This window comes from Gallus gallus, chromosome 2, assembly GCF_016699485.2.
Source record: "Gallus gallus isolate bGalGal1 chromosome 2, bGalGal1.mat.broiler.GRCg7b, whole genome shotgun sequence".
NCBI lineage: Eukaryota > Metazoa > Chordata > Aves > Galliformes > Phasianidae > Gallus > Gallus gallus.
In genome coordinates this window covers 126,913,944-126,939,126 of record NC_052533.1, presented here as the reverse complement: position 1 = coordinate 126,939,126, position 25,183 = coordinate 126,913,944, and the positions used below count along the sequence as shown (strand labels likewise).

Here is a 25,183-nt window from a genome sequence, read left to right as displayed (position 1 = left end):
CCAGCTTTCTTGCAGTCACATGGTAGGACTCAGCTTCATGCCCCAGTATACCTCAGGAAAAGCGTCATGGAAGAAAACAGAAGTATATGTGCACAGCAGATGGTGGCTGCACTGAACAGAAGGGAAAAACATGTCTTTCCTGGAGTAATTAGTAATGCTGTTAGAAATGTAGGCTGAAACAGCAAGGTGGATCACAAAGTGCTTTGCTGCACAGTTTCCAGTATCCTCCAGGGCCCGCTCGTTGTGTTTTGGCTATGGAAGGGCCTAACAGCAGGGATGACAGTGATGACCTACTGATTTTGAGGGAATTGGCTGTCCTTTGCCTTCTTAGTGAGCCAGCTCCAGATGTGGCACCCAACAAGAAGAGCAGGGTCTCTTCAATGCATAGCTCCATGCCTGCTGCCAAGGCTGCTGCTTTCCCCCTTTCATTCTCCCACAGGGGCCAACATTAAGCAAAACATGGTTACAATGAGCCTCCTGGAATGAGGACTGTGAGCTGCAGAGCTGCATCTGGTCGTGCAGCCACATGGCCCCTCAGCTTCCACAGGAATGGAGCTGGCACTGACCCAAGTGAGGGGCTGCAGGCAAAGGGTGAACAGGAGGGCTCCTGCTTTCATTTGCTCTTTTCCACTCTTATCTCTGGGAATCTTTTGAATTGTTTCTCTGCTTCTATTCAAGTGCAGCACTGGCTGTGAAGGCAGGTGGGTGTTAAGTAAGGTGAATCATAACAGGCTCCTGATGTATCCCAGCTCCTGCTGGCTTGTCACATTGCCTCTTCCCACAGATTTGTGTGGCCATTTATCTGCCAGCTGCTGCTCATTATCTGTTATTTATACTGCTCTAGCTGGTTTTCCATCCACATAACAAAGTTCACAGCCAAACTAATCTGCATTCAAGTTCTCAAGGCAGATTTTCAGAGACAGCTGCAGGGTTAGGTTCTACAACTCTGCAACTCCATCTGAACCCGTATGGGCATGGCCCTGAAACAAAAGATGCTCTTGTCCTCACTGTATGGGATTGTAATCGCATCCTGTAGGCTCACTCAGTGCTGACTATGGATGTCTGGTTGAAGTAGGACATGGCAGGAAGGATACCTCTAATTGTCCCTAAAATAGACTCTGACAATATATTCTAGCAAAAACAAACCTGCCTTGAATCAAACTCCTGCTTAATGAAATCTGTGTTAAAGCCACCAAGTACATTCAAAGGAGCAACACGACATCCCTGATATAGCACCAAAAATAAGTCACTGGATACAAACACAGTAACTTTGAATTCAGAAGCAATCACTTACTGTCTATCTCTTACAATGATTCTCATTGTAAATGAAATGGTGCTGAGAACTTCCAGAGCACTCCAAGGCTCCAGAACTCTGCTAGTAATGTAACTTGCAAGGATACTGAATATAGATGAGAAAGCTCAAAATGAGAGGACTGTTGAAGGACTGCCTAGGAAGTCAGCAGTGAAATATTGGCTAGAAATACAGGACAAACTGTGCACAGTTCTCTCCTAAGCCCCAAGAGACTTGTGAAAATCAGGTGGTTTACCAGCTGGCGAAGGTAGTCCTGAATTGTGCTGGGATAGACAAGTACACTGATGGCAACCAATGTGTTGAGAGCAAAGTCAAAGATCTGGTAGCAGAAGAAAGGGATGATCCAAGCCGCATGTTGCTGGAAAGGAAATAAAATAAAAAGTCATCAACTACAAGCTAAAATGGAGGGATATACATATTTCTGCACTAAAACCTAAGGAACATTTGACAGAATGCAGTGTTAGATTTCATGTAGCTGTAAAAGAAAATACATTGTAAAATCAGCTAAAGGAAATACAACACTCGGCCACAAGAGTTGGCCAGGCCAGCTTGGCTGCTGAACTGCTGCAGTATGTGTGGTGCAAGTCCCACTGCTTGTTATACTGGGACATTTAAAAACCACAGGAGAATTTTTTTTTTTCCCTAATAAATAGGATTAGTACTGGAACAAACCACAGGCATGGGAGTTGAATGGGAAAAAATTCCATTAATTTTGGTATGAACAAGATTCAGTTCTCTGAATGCACAGCTTTCCCAGAGCTTACTCATATTTGAAAGTGCAGACAGTAAACACAAGTGGGCAGCTATCCTGCCTTCAGCACGTGGCTGTGTGATCTAGGCAACAAGCTCTGCCACCTCTTTGTTTTTTCTCTTAATTTTCAGATAAACAAGAAATTGTTAGAAAGAAGCATTTTCAATTTGCTTTCTATAGGCTTCTATACTTTGCTTAATTCACATCTTCATGGAGTATAATGAGTTACCTTATACGCGCCATATGTAGCCATTGCACAAATCAGAATCATAAGTAGAGAAATTGCTGTGGCAATGCACATATCTGAAAGAGAAACATATGAGTGATTGCAGAAAAATTCAGAGCATGATTCAGTTATTTTGCCACTTGCTTGGTGATGAGCATCCCAAAGGGCAGGATGGGAAGTGTGGGTGGGTGGTGATGAGCCAGATACATTGCCCAGTTACTGCTGAGGGGGACCTCTAGCTCCCAGGAGCCAAAATACGAGAAACAAAGACAGTAATTACTCTGCACAAGCCTCCATAACTTCGATAAGGCTGTGAATAGTTGAATAGTTTCTTTTCTTTTTTCTTTTTTCCAAAGAATTTTCAAGTATCTGGGGAATAATTGGCAAGAAGACTATTTTGCCAGTGATGATTACATCAGCCATCAAAAAGTGTCTGTGCAGAGCTTAAAATGTGACCATTGTGGATAAATCAGAGCTTGCCAGACACTGGAGCTGAACAGGAGCTGGCTGCCTGGTGGTAACCAGGCCTTTGGCTACGTCTATACTCTGTACCCAACTCTGCCCGCCGTGAGACAGCTCTTGGCATGAGGACATGCACCTGAAGGCTGTCTGTTCCATGTGGATCAGCAGGAATTACTGTCATATCTTTGCCCATGGTTGCAGACGTGCCTCTCAGACTGGAGAAGACCACAGTCTGAGAGTCTGAGAGAGGAGATCTGTATTGAGCTAAAAAACTAAGTTCAGATTAATCTTGGGGAGATCAAGATGTTCTTATTATCACAGAGTCATAGAATGGCGTGGGTTGGAAGGGACCTTAACATCTACTCAGTTCCAACCCCCTGCCCATGGTCACCAGATCCGGCTGCCCAGGGCCCCACCTGACCTGGCCTTGAATGCCTCCAGGGATGGGACATCAAAAGCTTTTCTGGACAGCCTGTGCCAGCACGTCACCTCACATCTAACCGAAATCTTCCCTCTTTTAGTCTAAAATTATTAATTATTAATTATTAATTACTGCCAGTTCTACACTGCAGCTAACCTAAAGGATGACCAAGCTGCCATTGATCTGAAAAAACAAACACACAAACAAACAAAGCCAAAAACTACAACAAACACCAAAGAGAGAATGCACACTACTGTTTGTTTTTGCAGTAATAGCTAGCACATACAATCGATCACATCTATCTAAATACTTCAGCAAAGCAGGAACATATTTTTAAAAGAAAGACTAGGCAATGCAGTTAGAGGCATCTTACAAAAGACATAATGTATCTGAAACTTTCATTTCGGTCAGGAATATTACAGAGATGCACAGTTTATTAATGAAGATCTATAACGGTCAGGAAAGGTGAAGTGTTATAGGAAGCAAAAGATTCTTTAAGGTTTTGACTGAAGTAATTATAGGAATGCTATATTTTTCCTCTATTGCTGCTCAGCTTTCAATTAACTTTTCATTAGACTTAAGAAATTTCTAAGCCATGAAGTGCTGGAAGGAGATCCTGGGGGGAAAAAGTCACATATGTTTCGTCTTTTCCTAAATACCTCCCATATATCATCAACAGCCTTCATCAGAATGCCAGAAATGAGAGACTGTACTTCTGAACCTGCCCTTACAGTAACTGTGAGTGTACAACTGAATTTTACAACTATATTTCAGAGGCTATGCCCAAAGAGGAGAGAGGAAGTCGTGCATTTCGGACATGATTTTTTTGAGGTCCTAGTACTGAAAGTATCTGTGACATACACTGCTGGGAGGGAGTGTTGATCTGCCAGAGGGTAGAAAGGCACTACAGAAGAACCTGGATAGACTGGATCAATGGGCCGAGGTAAACTGTATGAGTTTCAATAGGGTTGTTGAAAGTGTCAGGTCCTGCATTTTGGTTACAACGCCAGGAAAACCTACAGGCTTGGGGAGGAGTGGCTGGAAAGCTGCCTGATGGAAAGGGACCTTGGTGTACTGATGGACAGTCAGCTGAATATGAGCCAGCAGTGTGCCCAGGTGGCTAAGAAGGCCAATGGCATCCTGGCTTGTATCAGGACTGGAGTGGTGAGCAGGAGTAGGGAGTCCTCAAGACAAAAGATTTCTCTGCCTTTGCCCAGGACTTGCCTGGACTTGTTCCTCAGCAAACTTTGAGTCAATCATATAACAGAATAGTCTCTTACAGGAAGTCATCCTGCCCCTGTACTCGGCATTGGTGAGGCCTCACCTCGAGTACTGTGTTCAGTTTTGGGCACCTCATTATAGAAAGGACATTGAGGTGATGGAGCAGGTCCGAAGAAGGGCAACAAGGCTTGTGAAGGGCTTGGAGAATATGCCTTCCTATATGCTACAAGGAGAGACTGAAGGAACTGGGGCTGTTTAGTCTGGGGAAAAGGAGGCTGAGGGGAGACCTTATTGCTGTCTTCCAATACCTGAAAAGTGATTGCAACAAGAGCAGGGCTGGTCTCTTCTCATCAGTGACAGGTGACAGGACGAGGGGAAATGGCGTTAAGTTGTGCCAGGGGAGGTTTAGGTTGGATATCAGGAAAAACTTATTTATTGAAAGAGTGGTTAAGCACTGGAATAGGCTCCCCAGGGAGGTGGTTGAGTCACCATCCCTGGATGTGTTTAAAAACCATTTGGATGTGGTGCTCAGGGACATGATTTAGCGGAGGGTTGTTAGAGTTAGGGTCGTATGGTCAGGTTGTGGTTGGACTTGATGATCTTTAAGGTCTTTTCCAACCTGAGCAACTCTATGATTCTGTGATTCTGTACCTGCAGTCCACAGTGCCATAACCAGGTGTGTTTGGACTGCTTGCCTTAAGGAGGTATTTGATGGACTTGAGACTCATAAATACTGTGTTTAGGCTGTTCATTACCCATCACTGCCTGACTTAGTAGGGATCTGAAGTGTGACAATGCCTCCCTTTGACAGTAATGCTGTCAAGACACCTAATTCCAGCACATGCCAAGGTGCATCCTATATCAGGGAACAGTTCCTGCTCCTACCTGCAGGAAGGTCCCTAAAGGGGCCTGATCTGGACAGTGGCAGCAGACGAGGCACTACAGCAGGCTACTTCCTGATATCATAGACTGAGTTGGAGGGGACATTTACAGGTCATCTAGTCCAACTCCCCTGCCATGAACAGGGACACCACAGTTAGATCAGGTTGCCCAGGGCCTGATCAGCCTCACCTTGAAAGTCTGCAGGGACAAGGCATCGACTATATGTCTGGGCAACTTGTTCCAGTGTCTCATCACTGTTAATGTAAAAAAATTTCTTCCTTACGTCCAGTCCAAATCTCCCCTCTTTTAGTTTGAAACCCCTTCCCCTTGTTCTATCAGAATATAGCCTGCTAAAGGAAGGACCGCACACAACTGTGATAGCATGAAGACAGTAAGTGAAAACTAGCAACGCTCCTTTCTTGTTTGAGCTATTAACATGCCAGGATCATAGCCTGCATATCTGAAGAAGTGAACAGGAGTCTTAGGTAAAACCTTCTCAGAAGCCAGACTGATTTACAAGGCTTTTACATCTCCCACACAAAGATTACTAGGCTTTTACTAGCAAAAACATTGCATTGAGCAGCTCACACATTTCACATCTTTTCTAATCCATCTTCAAGCACATAAACTCCCCCAGGCCCTAAAAAAATAATAAGAAGAAAGTTGAGACTAAATGGACTCAGCTAAACAGCCACTAGGGGAGGAAGCCCAAAGCATTCCCTGATTCCCAGATCATAGAATCATAGAATCATTAAGGTTGGGAAAGACCTCTAAAATCATCTAGTCCAATTGTTGATCCATTACCACTGTGCCCACTAAACCAGTAACATATCTACACTTTTCTTCAACACCTCCAGTGGCGGGGAGTCTATCACCTCCCTGGGCAGCCTGTTGCAATGCATTAGCACTCTTTCTGATAGGAAATTTTTCCTAACATCCAACCTGAACCTCCCCGGCCATCCCTTCTTGTCTCATTGCTCTTACATGGGAGAAGAGGTCAACCTCCACCTTTCAGATAGTTGTAGAGTGATAAGGTCTCTTCTAACACTTCTCCAGACTAAACAGTCCCAGTTCCTTCAGCTACATTCTGTAAGACTTGTGCGCCAGACTCTTCACCAGCTTTGTACCCCCTCTCTGAATGCTCTCCAGGGCCCCAGTGTAGGGAGGGGCCCAACAATGAGCACAGATATGGCCTCACAGATGCTGAGTACAGCATCACTTCCCTGATCCTGCTGACTGCACTATTTCTGATACAAGTCAGAATGCTGTTGGTCTTCTTGGCCACCTAGGCACACTGCTGGCTCATGTTCAGCTGGCTGTTGACTAATACCCCCAGATCCTTTTCCACTGTGCAGCTTTCTAGCCATTCTGCCCCAAGCCTAAATGCAGGACCAGGCACTTGGTCTTGGGAACCTCATACAATTGGCTTCAGCCTAGCAATCCAGCCTGTCCAGATTCTTCTGTAGGCTTTCCTACTCTCAGGCAGATCAACACTTCCTCACAACTTGCTGTCATGTGCAAACTTACTGGGAGTGCACTCAATCCCCTCATCCAGATCATCAGTAAAGATATTTAACATAGTCAGCCCTGTTACTGACCCCTGGGGAGCACCACTAGTGACCAGTCACCAGCTGGATTTAACTCCACTCACCACCACTCTCTGAACACAGCCACCCAGCCACTTTTTCATCCAGTGAAGAATACTCTTGTCCAAGCCACCATGACCTGCCAGCTTCTCCAGGAGAATGCTGTAGGAAACAGAGTCTCCTTGCTAAAGTCTAGATAGACTACTTCCACAGCCTTTCCTTCATCCACTAGGCAGGTCACTTGCTTGTAGAAGGAGATGAGGTTGGCCAAGTAGGACCTGCCTTTCATGAATCCATGCTGGCTGGACCTGATTCCTTGGTTGTCCCGTATATGCTGTGTGCTTATACTGAAGATAATCTGCTCTGTAACTTTTCCTGATACTCAGGTCATGCTGACAGGCCTGTAGTTCCCTGGATCCTCCTTCCAACCCTTCTTGTAGATGGGTGTCACACTGGCAGGTCTCCAGCAATCTGGGACTTCCCTGGTTGACCAGGACTGCTGATAAATGATGGAAAGTGGCTTGGCAATCATTTCCTCCAGCTCCCTCAGATGCAAACTTAGGGGAGGCAGCCAAACCACACACCCTGTCATCCAGCACATCATCTGCTGCATGGCAAGGCCTGGCAGGTGTTTTTTTTTTCCCATTGCTTTCTTTTCTAGAATAAAAGGGAAAAGCTCTGCCCTACAGCATTTTTTTTCCAAGTGTTCAGGTAAGTACTTCTGCTTAATCGACCAGTTAGTTCAGAGCCCCTGGCAATGCCCTGAGAATCATGCACAAGCCTAAAACCCAATATTAAGGGTGAGCAGCCATTCACATAAGAACTGGTGCTGCATTGGCATTTTCAAATGTTTCACACTTAACTGGCTCTGCCTCTGTGTGTGACAGACAACTGACACTTATGGAACAGAAAATTGAAAACTGTCCATAAACGACACCTGGATGCAGTCTTAAAGAAATTCAAATACGAATATTGGGTGGAATCCTGGTTTACTGGAAGTCAAGGGCAGATCTGTCATCAATGTCAGGTAACCCCCTACCCTCAGTAGTGTGATTCAGCTGTTAATTTTATAACTAGCTGATATTGAGCCTATTTGAGGAGCAGTGACAAAGGAGTGAAAACTTTGCAGGCAAATTTTACATGTTTGTTTGTTTGCTATTGATAGGGGAAACAAAACCAGCAGTGAGCATAAAAGCTGATAATATTTACATCATTGTTATGTTTGTCAACACAAGCACATATGGATAACAACTTCGGGACCTTCATTAGTGTTAAAGAAAGTGATGTATCTTACTATATTTTGTACACGTGGTTTCCCATCAAAGGATTTCTGCACATGCAGCTAACCTAGGAAGTATTTACTCAAAAATAGGCAATTAAAAGTGGGGCAAGAGAAAATTTGCCTGATGCTTTCTCTCAGAAGAAAAGGTTTCCTCAAATTTGAACATATATAGTCATATTAAAAATAATAATAATAAAAATAATTTTTTTCTTGCCAGCAATTTCCAGTGGCATTAAACCAGAGGGAGTCAAAGAAGAAAAGGAGACCTTAATTCAAATGTTCGTTTGTAATTAAACTGCCTGGGAAATGTTCCCTTTAATGAATGGAAATGAGGTCACCTGGCCCACGAGTCATCCTTTTACAGTCTTTCAGAGTTCACTTCAGAAGCCTCAATAAAAAATATTAGAAATACCATTTTCAAGTGTAGATGGAAATCCTCAATGTACTTGATCTGACAGCTATTGCATTACAAAAGAGAATTACTATGTTAAAGCCTTGGGCACTGGCAGGACTCAGATGTCGGCTATATAAAACCGCACTGACAGACAGTCATTACCAAGGTTAATCTCTGAGAATTAGGACAAGGCAGTCAGTTTTAATATGTCAGAATCAGCTAGGAGCCCATCTGTATCTACGACAGTCCTTATTTTCTTAAATCCAGTTATATAAAAAGATTTTTAGTGCGAAGTTGTAGGCGCTTTGTCAGTGAAGACACAGTAAAGTAGCAATTGCCCCCTAATATTAAATTTAAGCCTTCAAGGTTTTGATCTGCACTAAAGAACTTGTGGAAATAAGTATCCCTTAACAAATAACCCAGCAGCTCTAACACACGATGGTTATAATTAGTTTCCTCATGCGTAGAGCTATTCCTGCTGATATTTTTATTGACTGCAGCAGGGATGAGGAATGGAGTTGGAGCCTTTTGCTGTAGATGTGTGGTTGTGAGCAGCAAGGCTCCAGTGGAAGTTGTGGGAGCCGTTATTTTAGATTGCAGTGGGAAGTCCTGAATGTAGCTATCTTCTGAGTAGAAATGCAAATAAACAGATATTTTTATCAAAATAACATACAGGGGGAAAAATTCTGAATACTACTTAAACAATTAAGCCAAAAGTCCAAACACCATCGAATATTTGGCCTGGAAACGAAACTGCCCTGGAAGAAAGAAGTGTTTGCAAAGACAGGAGGTTTTTTCGGCAGAAATAAATGTCCTGTCTCACACTGCCCTGGAACTGTACTGAAGATTTGCTATGCCCTTTGGTGTGAGAAGGAGAGCCCTGTGTTATCGCCATACTTCTGTGACTGTGCAGTTAATATCTATCACCTGCATCTATCATGACAGATTGGTGCAAGTCATGCCATGTGCACATGGTGGCTGTTCAAAGAGGTACAACAGGAATCCAGACGGCATATCTGGACAACACATCCGGATAGTTATAGAAATAGCAGCACATGTTCTTATGCATTGGCAGGCCCTACAGGGCATGGGACTCAGAGGTCAGGGCTTCCTGCATCTTGAAAAATTCCCCCAGGGCTCTCAGAACTGCACCGAGGGATAACATCTGCATGTCCCGGGATGGCTCTGCCCTGCCCAGTCAGGAAACAGCACAAGTGGCTGTAAGGCTACTAGCATGCAACCCGCTTGAACAGTGCCACAAATGTACCATTCACAATAAAAATGCATCCGTAAGATACCAAGGATGCCAAGGGGATAAAAGAACTAGATGACAATAATTACTGAAGTGATAAGACAGCTACCTAAATTCTGGAGCAATGAGTGTTCGTGTTCTGACAGACCGTACTTACTGGCATCATCCATAAATTCAAATTCACCCCCTAATTCGGCGCTGGTGAGGTGGTATTGGTCAGGGTCGGTCAGGGCGCTCAGCAGAATCAGCAGTACCACTGAGTTGATGATCTGTGGAGAGGAAGAGGGGAAAAGGGTCAGGCTGTGAAAATAATCCATGAAACAGCTCTGGACAGGATGTCTCCCACTGGCTCGGCTGGCTGAGGCACGGGCTGCTTTCCAACCACAGAAATGCAATATTTCACTAACATCATAATTATTTTCTCTGGATTTGTTGAGTTACTCCTTCTCCTTTGGACTCTCTCCTATAACATCAGACAAGTTACCACTGCTCTTTCATTATAAAGCACGTTAACATGGCCATTTCAGTTTGTTCTGTCAGAAAAATGAATATCAATTAAAAACAATAGCTTTGAGATTACTACAAATAACTGCTACAGTGAAGGATTATTAGTATGACAGAGCTGGAATTGGTAACATGCCCTGTTAAAATGCTTGATGATCAAGGATTGGATCATTTGCTGGAAGAGACAGTTTTAGAAGGGGCTGTGAATGATGAGCTGGTTCACATGAGCTGTTAGATCAGAAAGCCGTAGCAAGATGGGAGTAGGTGGCAGCATGAGTCCAATCACTGACAAACATCTTGAAGCACAAGGTATAGCAGGAAATTCATAGAATCATAGCATTGTAGAATCATAGAATCATACAATGGCCTGGGTTGAAAAAGACCACTGTGATCATCTAGTTTCAACCCCCCTGCTATGTGTAGGGTCGCCAACCACCAGACCAGGCTGCCCAGAGAAAATTCACACCCAGAGAAATTCACGCCCAGGAAGACTCGGTCTATGAAATGTGGTAAGTGAGTTAAATGCAAGAATATAGTATTGATCAAAAAACTCAGTAGAAACAGATAGTCAGTGAGTAGGTATGAGAGGAATGTAAAGGGAGGGAAGAGCTCTATTTTAAAGCTAATTTGAACAAAATGTTTATATCACTTTGAAATGATGAGGACTAATTGCAAAGAAGATTAGTCGGTATGAAACAACACAGCCTGTTTAAAAAATTATTCTACAGAAGTAAAAAGATATCTGATCAACAGGAAAGTAAAGAAAAGAAAGCTGATAATAGAGTATGCTGCAAAAGATGGATTTTTATTGCATTGGTTCTCACTTTGAAGTCATCCCAATCTGATCACAGGTTCCTAACAGCAACAAAAAGGTGTAAGAACACAGGCTATAATAAGAAGACACGAACAGGCTAGAGAATTTCTTGGTAAAGATAAATGCTTTTTGATGGGCAAATTATGTTGAGTTTAACTGATATCAGAATTGTTAGCAATGCTCTTTGAAAAATTATTAATAGATTAGGCTCACAAGATAGGAAAAAGTAAGCACAGTTCACAAAGAAGAAGGCCATAAAAAATTCTGCCTAGAATGTATGATTCAAGAATAAAGTCAACCCAAAAACAGACAGTGAAGTGGTGTTTTTGATGTTACTTAACATTTGTATGGTCATAAACAGTATTCTCCATGGGTTTGTCAATTACAAGCTGTATTAGTTCATCCTATTTACCTTCTTTACAGGTAAATAGGCTTTGTGAACAGGGGAAAAGCAGAAGTTATCATCTCTTTGCATCTTAGCAGTCCTTCTGACATGATGAGATTCTCAGTGAGCTGGGAAAACCTGGTCTAGCTGAAAGTGCAGGAAGGTGAGTGCAAAGCCAGCAGGATGACAGTAATAAAAGCATAACTCTCAAAGATTCACAAAAGATCTACTGAATAGGGTTCTCCAGTATTGTTGAAATACTTGGTATTTCAAGTAACTTGTGCATTTTATCTTTCTTTAGTTTGCAGCCAGTGCCAGGCTGTAAGGACTTCGGCCAACTACAGGAGAAGTCAGACAGAGAGCACAGTTCATTGGCAACAAGGATAGAACATTACATTTGTGACAAACAACTGCAGAAAAGCAAGAGGAGAGATAACTGAGTAGGTAGCAGTTTCTCAGAACAAAGTGCTGAGTACAACAATGAACAAACTGAACATGACTCAGCACCATCCTGTGAGCAGCATGATGGTGGGCAGTGCTGCAGGCATCAGATGTGCAAGTTCTCCTCCTACTTGTCCTCTACTGGGACTCTGCAGGAAGGGCCTAGTTCAAAGTCCTTCAGAAACATACTGATAAAAACCCTGAGGAGGGTCCTGCAAGAGAACAGAGGATGATTAGATGTCTAAAAGGTGTGAGTCGTCAGGAAAAGCTAAGCATGCTTAGACTAGTGAAGAGAGAAAGACAAGGGAAAGGAGGCAATAAACTTCTCCACATCTACTGGGAGATGGGTAAAGTAACAGATTTAAATTACAGCAAGAGGGAATGTAGGTTATGCGACTTGCTGAACAATCAGATGGTAGAAGAGATCATCTAGAGGGGTTTAGGAATCCTCGTTGCTGAATTTTGTCACAGAACAGTTAGACAGCTTTGTGTTGGAAATGCTGTTGCCATGGTCTTGTCTTGTCTTTCTATTCTTGGTTGGCCTCCAAGGCGGGTCAGATAATCATTAAGATTCAAATTAATCTACAGACCTTCTCAATTTTTAGTATTATATATAACTTTATATTGCAATCCAGTTATTGCTTTATACTCTTCTGTGGAAAACCAGAGACAAGATGACAGTAATATATAAATATTACTTAAGGAGAGTACTCAAAACAAGCAAGTAAACAGAAACTATAAATGTATATCACGTTGCTATTTTAAAGGCATGCCAGTTTAATCTTTTGTGCAGACACAGAAAGGAAGATTTGTGTAATACTGACCTAGGCACTCTGCTTTCTCCATGCGGATATGCCCAGATTCAGATTATGTGTTGGTCAGCATAGTCTTTAAGTCTGTACACAGAGACACAGGATGTGTTTGTCTGAAGTAAAGCCTAGTGCAGTCAGTGGAATCATTCCAATGCACCACTTTTCTGATCTATCGGGTTTTTATATTCTGATCCTCATAATGATCTTTGAGCACCTTCCAACCGTGCTGTCAGCAATGGAAGTGAAATACACCAAGTGTTTATTTGCTCAACCTCTTGCTCAAGAAAACAAAGGTGTGCACAGCTGGGTGTGTTGCATTTGTTGGGGTTTTTCTTTTGTTTTGAATGTGAACCAACCATTGAATTTTGAATAATGCTTTAATGCATATGTTTAATGTGTCTAAAAACTTACTGATGTAGCATCTTCCAAGGACACATCATCAAAGCAAAGAGCATAAAGTGAATCCCCATTGACATATGTGGTTGGTATGAAAGTTGAGATCTGTTCTAGGAGAGCAAAGGAGGTTTTTGCTGCTCTCTCAATATGGCCAAGGTTTCCTTCAAAAGGCTTTACATTCCCCCAGCAACAAATAAGGTAACAATTAATGAACAGCATTTAGAAAGTGTTTTAATTGTGCAATGTTTCAGAAAGCAACTAAACCCTATAATCCTTTGATGGGGCACATTGTTCTCCTTTTATAAACTGAGAAACAGAAACACATTCACGAACATACAGCAAAGTGGTGTTAGGTGTGGTAAGCATAAAAGGCAAGATTTTCCACTGCCAGATCAGAACTATGACCAACGGGTTATAGTCATAGCTCTACCCAGAGTGATGGGAGAGGAACCCCAGGGGCACTAAGAGGCCTTGATGGCCCTGCCAGCCCTGCTGTGACCTCTTCATCAATGGGAAGGAAGATAAATCCCCTGTTTTGTAGAGATTCCAGTATATGTAGTGAAAGGGGGAAAATGGGGGTTATTCTGGAGTAGACAGCTAGTCCAAATATTGGAACAACACATGGATTTTTCCTTCTGGTCTTACAAAACAATTTCAAATCTGAGTGAAAGACAAAATTAAATATCAACAACTGTGTGAAAGACTGCATGTAGGCAAGATGGAGCAGGGCAGCAGGTGCTGAGAGCAGGATCACACCGCCAGCCACTGTTACTGCTCCCATCTGCACAGCGATAAAGAAACAGCAGCTTGTGTATGACATGAGGCAAGTCTGCAAGAGGGAACATGCAGTCATTTAGGATGCAAGGAAACAACCTCATGTTTGCCACTGCCAGCATCCAGAGTTTGGAAACTACAAAACGTGCTAAACTTAGAGACCTCTGCTGCCAATGAGTTTGTCTTCTCTTCCACATTGTTTGTTCCCAAGATGGGAAGTGGCCCACAGAGTTAAAATGCAAAGAGACAGGAGTATCACTGTGTATCAACACTGTATCAGCAGGTGATGAAGAAATGATTACTGTTATAATTTCAGACCCCTCACAGAGCTGAGGTTTGCATGGTATTTATCTCTGCTTATATAAAATTAAAACAGTAGCTCATAAAAGCATACCACGCATACAGATCTTTTACCACCACCTAACTCAGGCAAATGGAGAAATGTTGAAGCCAGTGAATGACACAGATGACTGTAAGTACTAAATGAGATGTCAGGAGTTGCAGTGGGATTCATCCAGCTTACAGTTGCTCTGATCAAGGAATTTAGAAGAGAAAATATTAAGCTTACTTTAATTCGACACACTGTGTTAAAAATACATCCACGTTTTTATTGAACCCCACAGGGTCAGCTCTACAAACATCCCACAAGACTTCTCCAAAGACTTCCCAATGCAGTGAAGAGAATTCCTCATATTTATAGGAAAAATTAAGAAGAAAAGAAGCTTTATTTATACTGAGAATTCAGTTTATAGCTGAAACCATGCATGTACATATCTGCACACAGTCCATGTGGGGAAAGGTGTGCTTTTATTTCTGAGTCTCTTTCCCCTTCTTCTCTGTGCTTCCACTCTGCAATTGGTGCAGCCCCACCTCGAGCACTGCGTGCCATTTTGCGCACCACAGTATAAGAGGGACATAAAACTAGTAGAAAGCAAACATGACAGTGCTCACTGTCTAGAGGGGAAAACAACAGCAGCAAAAACCACCACCACCAACAACAACAACAAACCAACAAAATAGAAAACAAAAAACACATCTTTCTTGCACTTTGAATCTAAACCAAAAACAGGTCTGTAAACATTTTATAATACTTGGACACCTGAAGTCAGTTTTACCATTAGAGAAAGAATGTATAGAAAATGTCTAGGTAGGCTACCTTGGCAATCTTTTATTTTCTACATCTGCCTTTGCCTTCCCACAACTAAGTTTTTGTGGATGTCTGACTACTGTAGGGAGCAGTCAAAGGATGTGAGAAGAAAAGAGGAGTGGTATGTGAACAGCTTCATTATGGATCTCATGGAAATGGTTCAGTCATCTTCCCTCCCAGGGCACTGAGGAACCAGAAGCTACATCTGAGCATTTGCCTCCTGGGAAATGGCAGAGAAGGACAATTCTGACTAACAGAGCAGATACTTCTCCATCTTTCCGCTATGTAAGCTTTCTGTCTCATGTTAATTGAAGTGTATCAACTCTCCAGTTCAAGGGGCAGGGAAAAGCTGCAGTTATGTTAGCAGCGCACAAAATAATTAATGGTTCAAGGAAGGAAACTCAGTCATACTTGTCTGGCTTTTCATCAAATGTAACAGACTGAAGGGAAACAGAAATATGGCCAAGTAAAGTTCAGTTAAAGGGAAATCCTTCACCCCCCTCACCAGTGAAATTTGTTAACAGACATTACTGAAGATATAAGGAGGAACACAGAGAAATTGAGAGGTTTTTTTTCAGGAAATGTATGTGCTCGGATATATTTCAAGACATCTTAAAAACAAAATATAAGCTTCAGATTATTGACTGAATTTAAAATAGTAGGAGAACAAAATAAAATGTCTTCCTTGCACAAGTCATTCTTGCTTCCCTGTGTGGTTTCTTAAAGTACATTTCTGACTGTTATCTGAAATGCTGCACTGACACTGGGAGAACATTAGTCAGACCAGAAATAGTGATTAAGTCTCCCTTTAACTGTGAGAAGTTAGGGTAGAGTCTGCAATTCCTGTTGCTTAGTTTCTTAGTTTTGCATATTATTCATAAAAAGTCAAAGAATGATCCAGGCAGGCTCAAACTAGTCTAGTAGAGGGTGCATATTAAAGACATCATACAATAGAAATCTGCATAGAAGTATTTTAATCAGACTTTATATACAATCTCAACTTCTATTATTATAATGACAATAAGCATTGCACTTCAAATTCTGTGCTGATTAAATTGATATAGGAAGTCCAGCATAATTTATCAGCACTCTTCTATAAAAATGACTCATCTACTGCTGCCTGCCAGCCCTAAAACCCAAACCACAAGAGGCCTGTCACTAATGAAATATGGTAATGACTAAATTCACAAAAGAAAAAATAGATGGATAAACAGTACATGATGCACTCTAGAGATTTCTGTCTCCCTACAGACAGAGTTTAATTTGTTACATACTTAATCTTAGTCCTTTTGTGGTTTAAGGGAATAAGGTATATATATGTAAATTTATTGGTGGATTCTTTATTACTTTTACATTGTATTTAAAGAAAGTTGAAACTCTATCTGCTCAAGGTTCTGAAAATGAACGCTGAAGCCTTCTACCCAACACTGGGAAAGTACAATCATACAGAAACATCTGAAATACAGCATGGACAGACCAGCTCATGTTTTCCAATGAAGCACACCTTGGTTAAGGATGCTATGGAGAGCTAGGAAAGAATTGGTATGCATTGAAACTTCATTAGAATCATAGAATCATAGAATTGCTAAGGTTGGAAAAGACCCACAGGATCATCCAGTCCAACCAGGAATAAGTATTTCAACCTGGAATAAGTGTTGTTCAGATAGTGATTTGGGATTGGTTTGGTTTCTGTTTTTGTTCTTGACTTCTACAAATGGATTTTTAAGCTTACGGTTGACCACAAATTTTGAGGGCAGCCCTGTTCAAGTGATATGAGTTTGGGTATGTCCCATGAACCTGAACCTTGATTTGGAATTGTGAGACAGGATGGCCCAGTACAGCCAGACTGAGTTGTCAGAGGCAGCTGGCCCCAGCTGGCAGGAGTGTCTTACCCATGCCAGCCACAGTGCTGCCTGAGCTCTGCCTACTCTGCTCTTCAGAGATTTGGGGCTTTGAACCTCAAGTTCAGCTGCAGAGCACCACAAAAACTTACGTGTGCATTTTCAGGCCTTGACCAATTTGATCTTCCATAGTTTTGCAGTCGAGTCACGACAGCCAAATCACAATAACATGGAAGAGGAAGAAGGCTATAGAGGAAATTAATTCCTGGCTATTTTGCAACATCCGTTCCATATGTCCAGGAATATATAAGACTAATTGCATTTTCACTGACGTCAGCCTAATCAACAATCAGTTTACAAAGTGCAATGTGTACTCACTAGGAAATATTAACTTTCAGCAGAACTTCTAAACACATTTTACTTGATTAATGTAATACCTCCTCTCCTTTCTGTGACTACTTTCATGATTTTTTTGTATAACATGTTTAAAAAACAAAAATAGTGTACTGCACTCCTAGCACGTCTTTCCTTTAATGAGCATTTATGTAAATTTAATTCCTCTTAAAACTGTCTGTTTTCTCACAGGAGGAAGACAGCTGTTCACAAAACTTTTCATTTTCTGAAATTTTTAATTGGAGAAAACAGCTGTGCCATTATCCTGGACAACTGATGCAGATTATCAGCTCTGGTTGCAATAATTCATTCCCTCTGGGGAAAATCCTACTGTGGTATTTGGAGATATAAAAAACCTGCACACACAAGGTGATTAGAGCTTAAAGAAGTGCTCAGAAATCCTGGTATTGTGTTACAGGCTAATAAACAGTTCAGTAAATGCATGGGCTGTCCAAATGATGCTTACAGGGAATTTTAGCCCTTTAATGCCTTAAAAAGTGTTTTAAACAGAAACATTAATAAACACACAAATGTGTGACAAAGTCAAGGGAAGACTGACAAAATGCTGTTTCTGTTCCTTGTGCAACACAAGCAAACACACAAAGTTGGTTATTTTCCCTCAGAACAGATATATGGGCAATGTAGTATACCAGGTACCGTGAACCCATCCTTTCTTCATGTAAACTTTCTGGCCTGTTCATGGATTAACTCAGTCATCCATAGGTGAGTGATTAGGGTCTTTGCAAATTGTTCTACTGATCGTACAACATACATTTCTCACAATTTGGACTTTATTTTGTAATTTAACTGAAGAGGTCCTGAATGAATTGGGATAAGGTGGGATAAGGTCCTGCCCAGTAGAAAGCAGCCTGGAATTGTGCATGGTGGGAAGGATTTATTTAAGGAGTTCTCCAGAACACGTTCATAAAGCAATTCGCAATTACATTATTCTAAGTTGCCTCTCTATATAAGTTACAACTGAAATATAAACAGTCCTCCAGAACAGACCTGTCTAATTTGAACTGATGATCAGTGCTGGGCTTTATTCATATCTTAAATGCAGACATATGTTTTCAGTTTCTTAAGAAAGTACTGTGCAAGTCACGAGTAGGTATTTATGTGCAGGATTGCTAATATACTTCATGCTCATCTTGAATAAGATAATGAAATTGATGTGATTCACTCTAAGAGTAAATACACTGATTTCAGTGTCAGTTGGATATTCAACATGTTTCTTCATTCATAAATAATTCCATTTTTCCTTTCCACTCTCCTCAAGAACAAGCATGCACATAAAGCAGGAAGTCTTCATAAGTTTGGGGAATATAACTGTCTGTTTGTTTGTTTTCCCTAAGATTTCAGTGTTTATTTTGTGAAAGGAAGTAAAGGCAATTTAAAAAAAAAAAAAAAAAGATATCAATGTTTTTATAGACACAGAACTTGAAACATAAATATTCAGTCATTGCAGTCATTTCTACTACAAGAATTGGGCAGCTTGAGTCATTGCAGATTACGTGATTCCCCCTTCACCTGTCAGTGAAGAACTCTCACCTGCTGATGATGCTGCATCTCCTGCTAAGGCATGAGAATTAGTCATGCCAATGGCATCACCCAGCTCTTCCCTGTGAATGTACTGCCTGGTCTGGGCCACAGAATTGCAACCACTTGGTGAACCAGTGAGCCCCATTCTGCAAGACTGTGCCACCAGTACTGGACTGTTAGAGGAGGTGGTAAAGGCAGCAGTGCCTGCAGGGTAACCTGACACAGTATCCCAGTAATATCACACTGACACAACATGGGAAGCGGCATCATTGGCTTGTATGAAGGAACAGGAGCATCAGTGTGATCATTAGTACACTGATAAAGTTGGAGATCTCTTATTGTTAATCAATTTAATTCCATATAAAAATAAACAAGTCTGAATTTCTAAGTAAAACACAAGACCTCAAACTTGTATTCATGCAAATTCCACAACCTGGTCCCAGGATAACAAAGTTCCCAGCTACCTTGAATATCAGGGTTTCTAATGGTGCAATTTTCCCCCTTTCATGCTTTCAATTCTCTCTCTCTCTTTTTTTTTTTTTTCAGTTTTCAAATTCTCCCAATACTTGCAAGTTTAAAGACAATAATTTATTATTATTATTATTATTATTATTACATTTTATCTTCCTTGAAATGGCTTTTTCATCCTGTTCAAGTGACATGTACTTACAACTCCTTGCTGATGTGAGCAGTCCTAGACTGTTTAAAGGTTGCAAGTTTAGGGACAGAGTAGCTTAGAGGACCTTGGTGTAGATATATTTTGTCTACATGCACAGTCAGTGCTGATCTCTACTCCCTGCAAAGTGAGCCTAGATTTCAGTAATCTTCTAACTGGTATTTAAGCACATCACCATACTCGCAGTTTAGCACAGGCCTTGGAAAGGAAAAGGGAATAAACATAACGTAGTCATAAAATATACCTTGATTTTTTTTTTTTTTTTTACATCAGATCAAGTGCACTCTAATGATCTCAGCAGAATGTTCAATCTGTAAACCCACTGCACAATGAGGGTATAGTAAGCAGTACCTTTCTTTTGATTTACAGAATAAAAAGTTTATTATCGCTACATTATTTCATCCATTAGGATGCAATCCCTTTATTAGAATACTAGAATGCAGATAGAAACCATTAAACTGTGTGCTCAAAGAAAAAAGTCCAGCACTGAAACATCACGACTAGCAATCCATCCTGAGCCTTCCACAAATAGCTGCTCAAACGTCGAAGACACCCTGGCTAAAAACCTAGGCTTGCTCTATTTATATTCTTCCCACATGTCCTTCAGAGGGTGCTTCAGCAATCTGAATAACTCGCAGTTATAAAAGGTTCTTGCTCTTCCATTAGATGTTATTTTTAGGCTCCCTCGCGGGGCTCCGGAGGCGGTGCGGAGCAGCGGTTCAGCTCCTGCGGTGCTGGACAGCTCCCGAGGCAGCCCCAGGGGTCCGGGCCACCCCAATCTGCTGCACAGCACCAAAGGCAGCGCTCCTTCTTTCACAGTTGTTTGTTTTCTTTTTACCCTTCTTCGATTTTTTTTTTCCCCAAATGTTTCATCTTTCCCCTCCACAAGTCAACTGAAGATAATTGCTGTTGTCCCAGATGGTGCCAATGGAGCCACTGGGTGTGCACAAAGCACCACTGCTGTGCATCATAGAATCATAGAATTGCTCAGGTTGGAAAAGACCTTAAAGATCATCGAGTCCAACCACAACCTGACCATACTACCCTAACTCTAACAACCCCCTGCTAAGTCATGTCCCTGAGCACCACATCCAAATGGTTTTTAAACACATCCAGAGATGGTGACTCAACCACCTCCCTGGGGAGCCTATTCCAGTGCTTAACCACCCTTTCTATAAAGAAGTTTTTCCTGATATCCAACCTAAACTTAGGCTGGCACAACTTAACGCCATTTCCCCTTGTCCTGTCACCTGTCACCAATGAGAAGAGACCATCCCCACTCTCGCTGTACTCACCTTTCACATATTTGAAGAAGGCAATAATGTTTCCCCTCAGCTTCCTTTTTCCCAGACTAAACAGCCCCAGTTCCTTCAGTCTCTCCTCGTAGGGCATATTCTTCAAGCCCTTCACAAGCTTTGTTGCCTCTCTTTAGACCTGATCCTGCAGCTCAATGTCCTTTCTGTACTGAGGTGTCCAAAACTGAACACAGTACTCGAGCTAGTGGAAAATCCTTCTGTGACACTATCAGAACATCCAACACTGTTTCTTCTTTTATATATATATATATTTTTCATGTGTAAAGAAAGTGGAGTCTATACACTCAGGAAGACGACACTATCTATGTATAAATGCTGTTGCCAAAGGGGATAGTATTCTGACTCACCGATGTGCAATGGATCACTTGGAGCTAATCAAAATGACAGCTCTCCCTTGGACACTGGTACCAGGAGACTTCAGAACTGAAGTTGCCTCATTTCAGAGGCTTTGAACAGCATGCTGATACAAACATCTAGATCAGAACTAAGCGACTGGAAGTGACATTCTCATTTTCCTTCTTTCCTCCCAGTACGACACTTTTAAGACTTTTGTGCCCAAAAATCTTCTGCTTAATTACTTCTGTCCTTATGTTTGATAGGTTACTAAGAAGCATAAAGTTCACGTCAGTGGGATGAAAAACAAAGGCAACAGCCATCTGAACTGAACTGGTTCAGCTTCAAAATACATATTTTGAAATATGTATTGCTCCCAGACAGCTTTTATGAACATCATATTTAAATTCAATATTGCAACACATCTGAAGTTCTTCCCCCCAACACAGCACAGCATTTCCTAAAGTGCAGGGCATCCTGCAGCCCTACAAGACATAGATGTCAGGAATTTTTTCACTGGCTGTTACTTGGCTGCTCCATCCTTCACATTACATGTTTTACATTGAAGTAACTCAGTGCTCTGTGATAGTAGGTATATGGTATGGTGCATGGCATATAGTGTAATATCATGTAATGCTGTATTATATTAGTCTAGGCATGATACCAAGAAGGAACTACTGAAACACAATAGCATAATGGCAAACAGCATAGAGAAAACATATTGGTGTGATGAGAAAAATCAAAGGGTTTTAATTTCTGACTTTATGCTCATAGCTCATTTGTGGTTTGGAGTAATGCAACCAAAATGAATGCAAAGAAAAAATTACCACCAGGCTGGCACTGATTTTTATGTATATGGTATCAAAGTGTAGTTGATTTTTTGAAATAAAACAATATTTTCATGTATGACTTTGTAAACCAGACTTTGCAACCAGGGCAGCATTTACTTGGGAGACTACCCCTTATTCACCTCCTAACCTGGTAAACTAGCAAAAAAGTTTAGTATTTCTTATCAACATATATCACAAATTCTATTCATAACAGTCTACCTCAAAAATAAAAACATTTGTGATATAGGAGAAAGGGCAGAAAGTAATGTGCACACTGGGATGTTATGAGTTGGTGTCAATTTGAAGTCGTTCAGACGCGTGCTCTGAAAAAATTATAAAAGCAAAAGAAGCAAAGCAGGAAGAGGTATAAACCAACAAAGAACTGATAGCTACAGAAGAGTATTTTAAAACAGATTATGCAGAAAAATGGCACGTGAAGGTGGGGCACTGGCTTTTAAACATTGGTTCACAGTACTGAAGTACTGAACAAAGTCTAAAGAGCTCTCAGGCATTTCTCTGTATCTAAGACCAACGGATGCACTTAATTTGCTCTTCCTCAAATATTTTTAGGTCCACTGAGAAGCAAAAAGTCAGTGTCCCTGTCTTCATGGAACTGACGTGAGGAGGTTCTTTCAGCTGAAGGCAGAAAGTAATAAGCATCCTGCAAGAAACGCTCAAAGGCTTTCAAGTCATAGTCAAACTTCTTGAAACAGTTGTGGCTGGGCAAAAAGGGCATCTTTTCAATGCTGCAATTATTACAGATACTACAGTCTGTGGATATTTCATTTAGCTATTAATCAGGAGCAAGAAATAGCTCAAATGATGTACCATTTTCTAAAACAGTGAAATATGCCTTTCATAGGACATGGGGTATTTTATATGATTTCTGGGACATAAACGTCAACCCAGCCTTTCAATTAAGCTGATTGAATTTATTTAATGAGCTGTCCTACAATGGAGGCCAGCCCTGAGCTTTTCACTTCCTTCTGAAGGGAATTTCAGTAGTTAGCAAACAAGCCCAGGTCCAATCCGCTTCCGTCTGCAGCCACTTGAAAAATGACACTTGGCAAACAGCTCTGGGTGGCCTTGGCATCTGATGGAGATGGATGTGTCGTACCAAGAAACAGGGAAGGAGAAAGAGGCTGAAGCACATCTGTGTAACCTAGAGCAATGAGCCGGCTCTTTATTGCCATGACACGTTTGCAAACACTGCGACTATGGCAGGGCTGGCTCTGGGAAAGCGGCTTTCCTGGCATTGCTACCCAAGGGATTGAGAAAAGATTTTCAGCGGTGGGAGAGGAGCTGTGGGCTCAGCATGCCTTCTCCTGAGCCTTCTCCTGGCAGGACAGCTGTGTCCAGCCATTTCTTGGGTGGATGGCAGTGACCCATTAAAGCTGTGCCCCAAGGGTCAATTCCTTACTCCCTTCCTATAGCTTTCCTGGCACCCAATGCCCGTGACATTCAGCTCTCTGCCGGGCAGACCGAACTCCAATGACCAGCACTTCTCTGACACCGACTTCTTCATGAAGCAGCAACCAGAGAGCACAGAACCAGATTTTCAGAGCACACTTCAGGCTGGTTCCACAGCCGGCCCCAGCGTGCCCAGCACCGCAGCCTGAGCCCGGGGTGGGGGGCGGCGGGGCAGAAGCGCCACCTGTCACACCTTCACCCCCGGCTCGGGGTGAAGATGTGAACTCAGCTCGTTGTCTGAGACCGCGGCGAACCTGCCTGTATCGACAGCCTTACCCCCCCTCTCCCTCCCCGACCCTAAATACACACGGATTTTATTTCCCAGAGCAGAGGATCAGCACCAGCCTGTGCGCGCGTTAAAGGGAGCAGCAAGGAAGCACAGGAGCTCACCCGACGCCATAATGCTGGTAACGGGGAGAGGGCTTTCCCCCCCCCAGACACAGCTGGCGGAGCGCAACCGTGCCGGCCCACGAGACCGAAGAATCCCCCCGCCCCGGGGGGACGCGGGCACGGCGGGGCCGCTTACCAGGTACCAGACGCCGAGAATGATGGTGCCGGTGCGGACATGGCAGCAGAGGCAGCAGCTGTTGGAATAGAAGCGCGCCCAGGGCGAGCTCAGCATCTCCGCGGCTCTCGGGGTTCCGCGCTCGGCGCCTCTCGCCGCGCTGCTCCGCGGGGGCGGTGTTGGGCCGGGCCGGGACCGCCCCTCCCGGCGGGCGGGACTCGAGGCGGCGGCGGCGGCGGCGGCGGCGGCGGCGGCGGAGGGAGGGGGCTGAGGCGGTCCCGGAAAGGTCATCGCAGCCCCGGGGGGCTCCTTGGAGGAAGCGGTGTCGTTCTCTCCGGGAAATGCTGCAGAAGGTTCTGCCAGGAGCTCCGTACACCCAGCCCGACCCTAAACGTTATCTTCTGACATCTGTTTTGGCTGCCTACCAAATCGCGCAGTGTATCGTCACAATATAACCCTGGAAAGTACCCAGATTCTTCCCTGTGTGGTTGCTTGGGGGCTCTTCTTTAATACACACAGATATCTGCACCCAACAGTGACTCCCAGATAAAAGCTAACTTGGCACAGAAGAACATTTCTGACTATGCCTCATCCCTACTCATAAAACCACTGTAATGAATTGGACTAAAATTCCTTTAAGTAAGAACTTTTCATAACCTCCGTTTTCAGAAGGTGGAGACTGGGAAGGAGGAAAGGGAGAAGGGGCAGAAACAGGTGTGAAATGGCCTGGCCATGTGCAGCACGATCTGAGCAGGATGCCGGTCTGGCTGAGTCCAGTGCCACCACAGCCTGCCCAATGTTGTTGTTAAATCCTTCCTTATCTGCCTCTGTGTGGTGTGTGAGAGCTGCAGGGAGCAGATGCCAGCTCCTGGGGGCCAATGTATGAGCTGCGGGACAGAATGGAGGCACCCGGGGCTGTGGTGGCAGCAGCTGGGGTCAGTGGGATCTTGTTTCCCATCAATGGCTTTGATCCTGATGTCCTCACAAGATAAAGGAAGAAAGAGAGGCCAAATGTTAATTACTTCAAAGTGGTTTCCTGTATCATTATTAATTTCCATTCAAAAAACCTGACGGGAAAGATGAGGAAACCTCAGAGTTTATATCACATACCCAACCCATAGGCAGAGCTTAGAGAAATGATGAAGTCCAATCTGCTCCTTTCCACTTCTGTTTGTGTGGCGTGGTAGATGCTTTGCAGACAGAAGTCCCAGTCCT

General features: G+C 42.8%; 1 protein-coding gene across 1 annotated transcript in view; it reads right to left on the bottom strand.

Annotated features, from left to right (window-relative positions):
• Window positions 1-24,329, bottom strand: part of LAPTM4B (lysosomal protein transmembrane 4 beta) — a 62,114-nt gene extending 37,785 nt beyond the window's left edge. Inside the window, exons 1-4 of the mRNA XM_001233338.7 lie at window positions 23,990-24,329; window positions 9,947-10,058; window positions 2,293-2,366; window positions 1,548-1,670 (exon numbers count right to left, since the gene is read on the bottom strand). Of these exons, the coding sequence (XP_001233339.4) occupies window positions 1,548-1,670; window positions 2,293-2,366; window positions 9,947-10,058; window positions 23,990-24,259 (579 nt within the window). The 5' untranslated portion in view covers window positions 24,260-24,329. The remainder of the gene's footprint in view (window positions 1-1,547; window positions 1,671-2,292; window positions 2,367-9,946; window positions 10,059-23,989) is intronic.
• Between the last annotated feature and the right edge of the window lie 854 nt (window positions 24,330-25,183).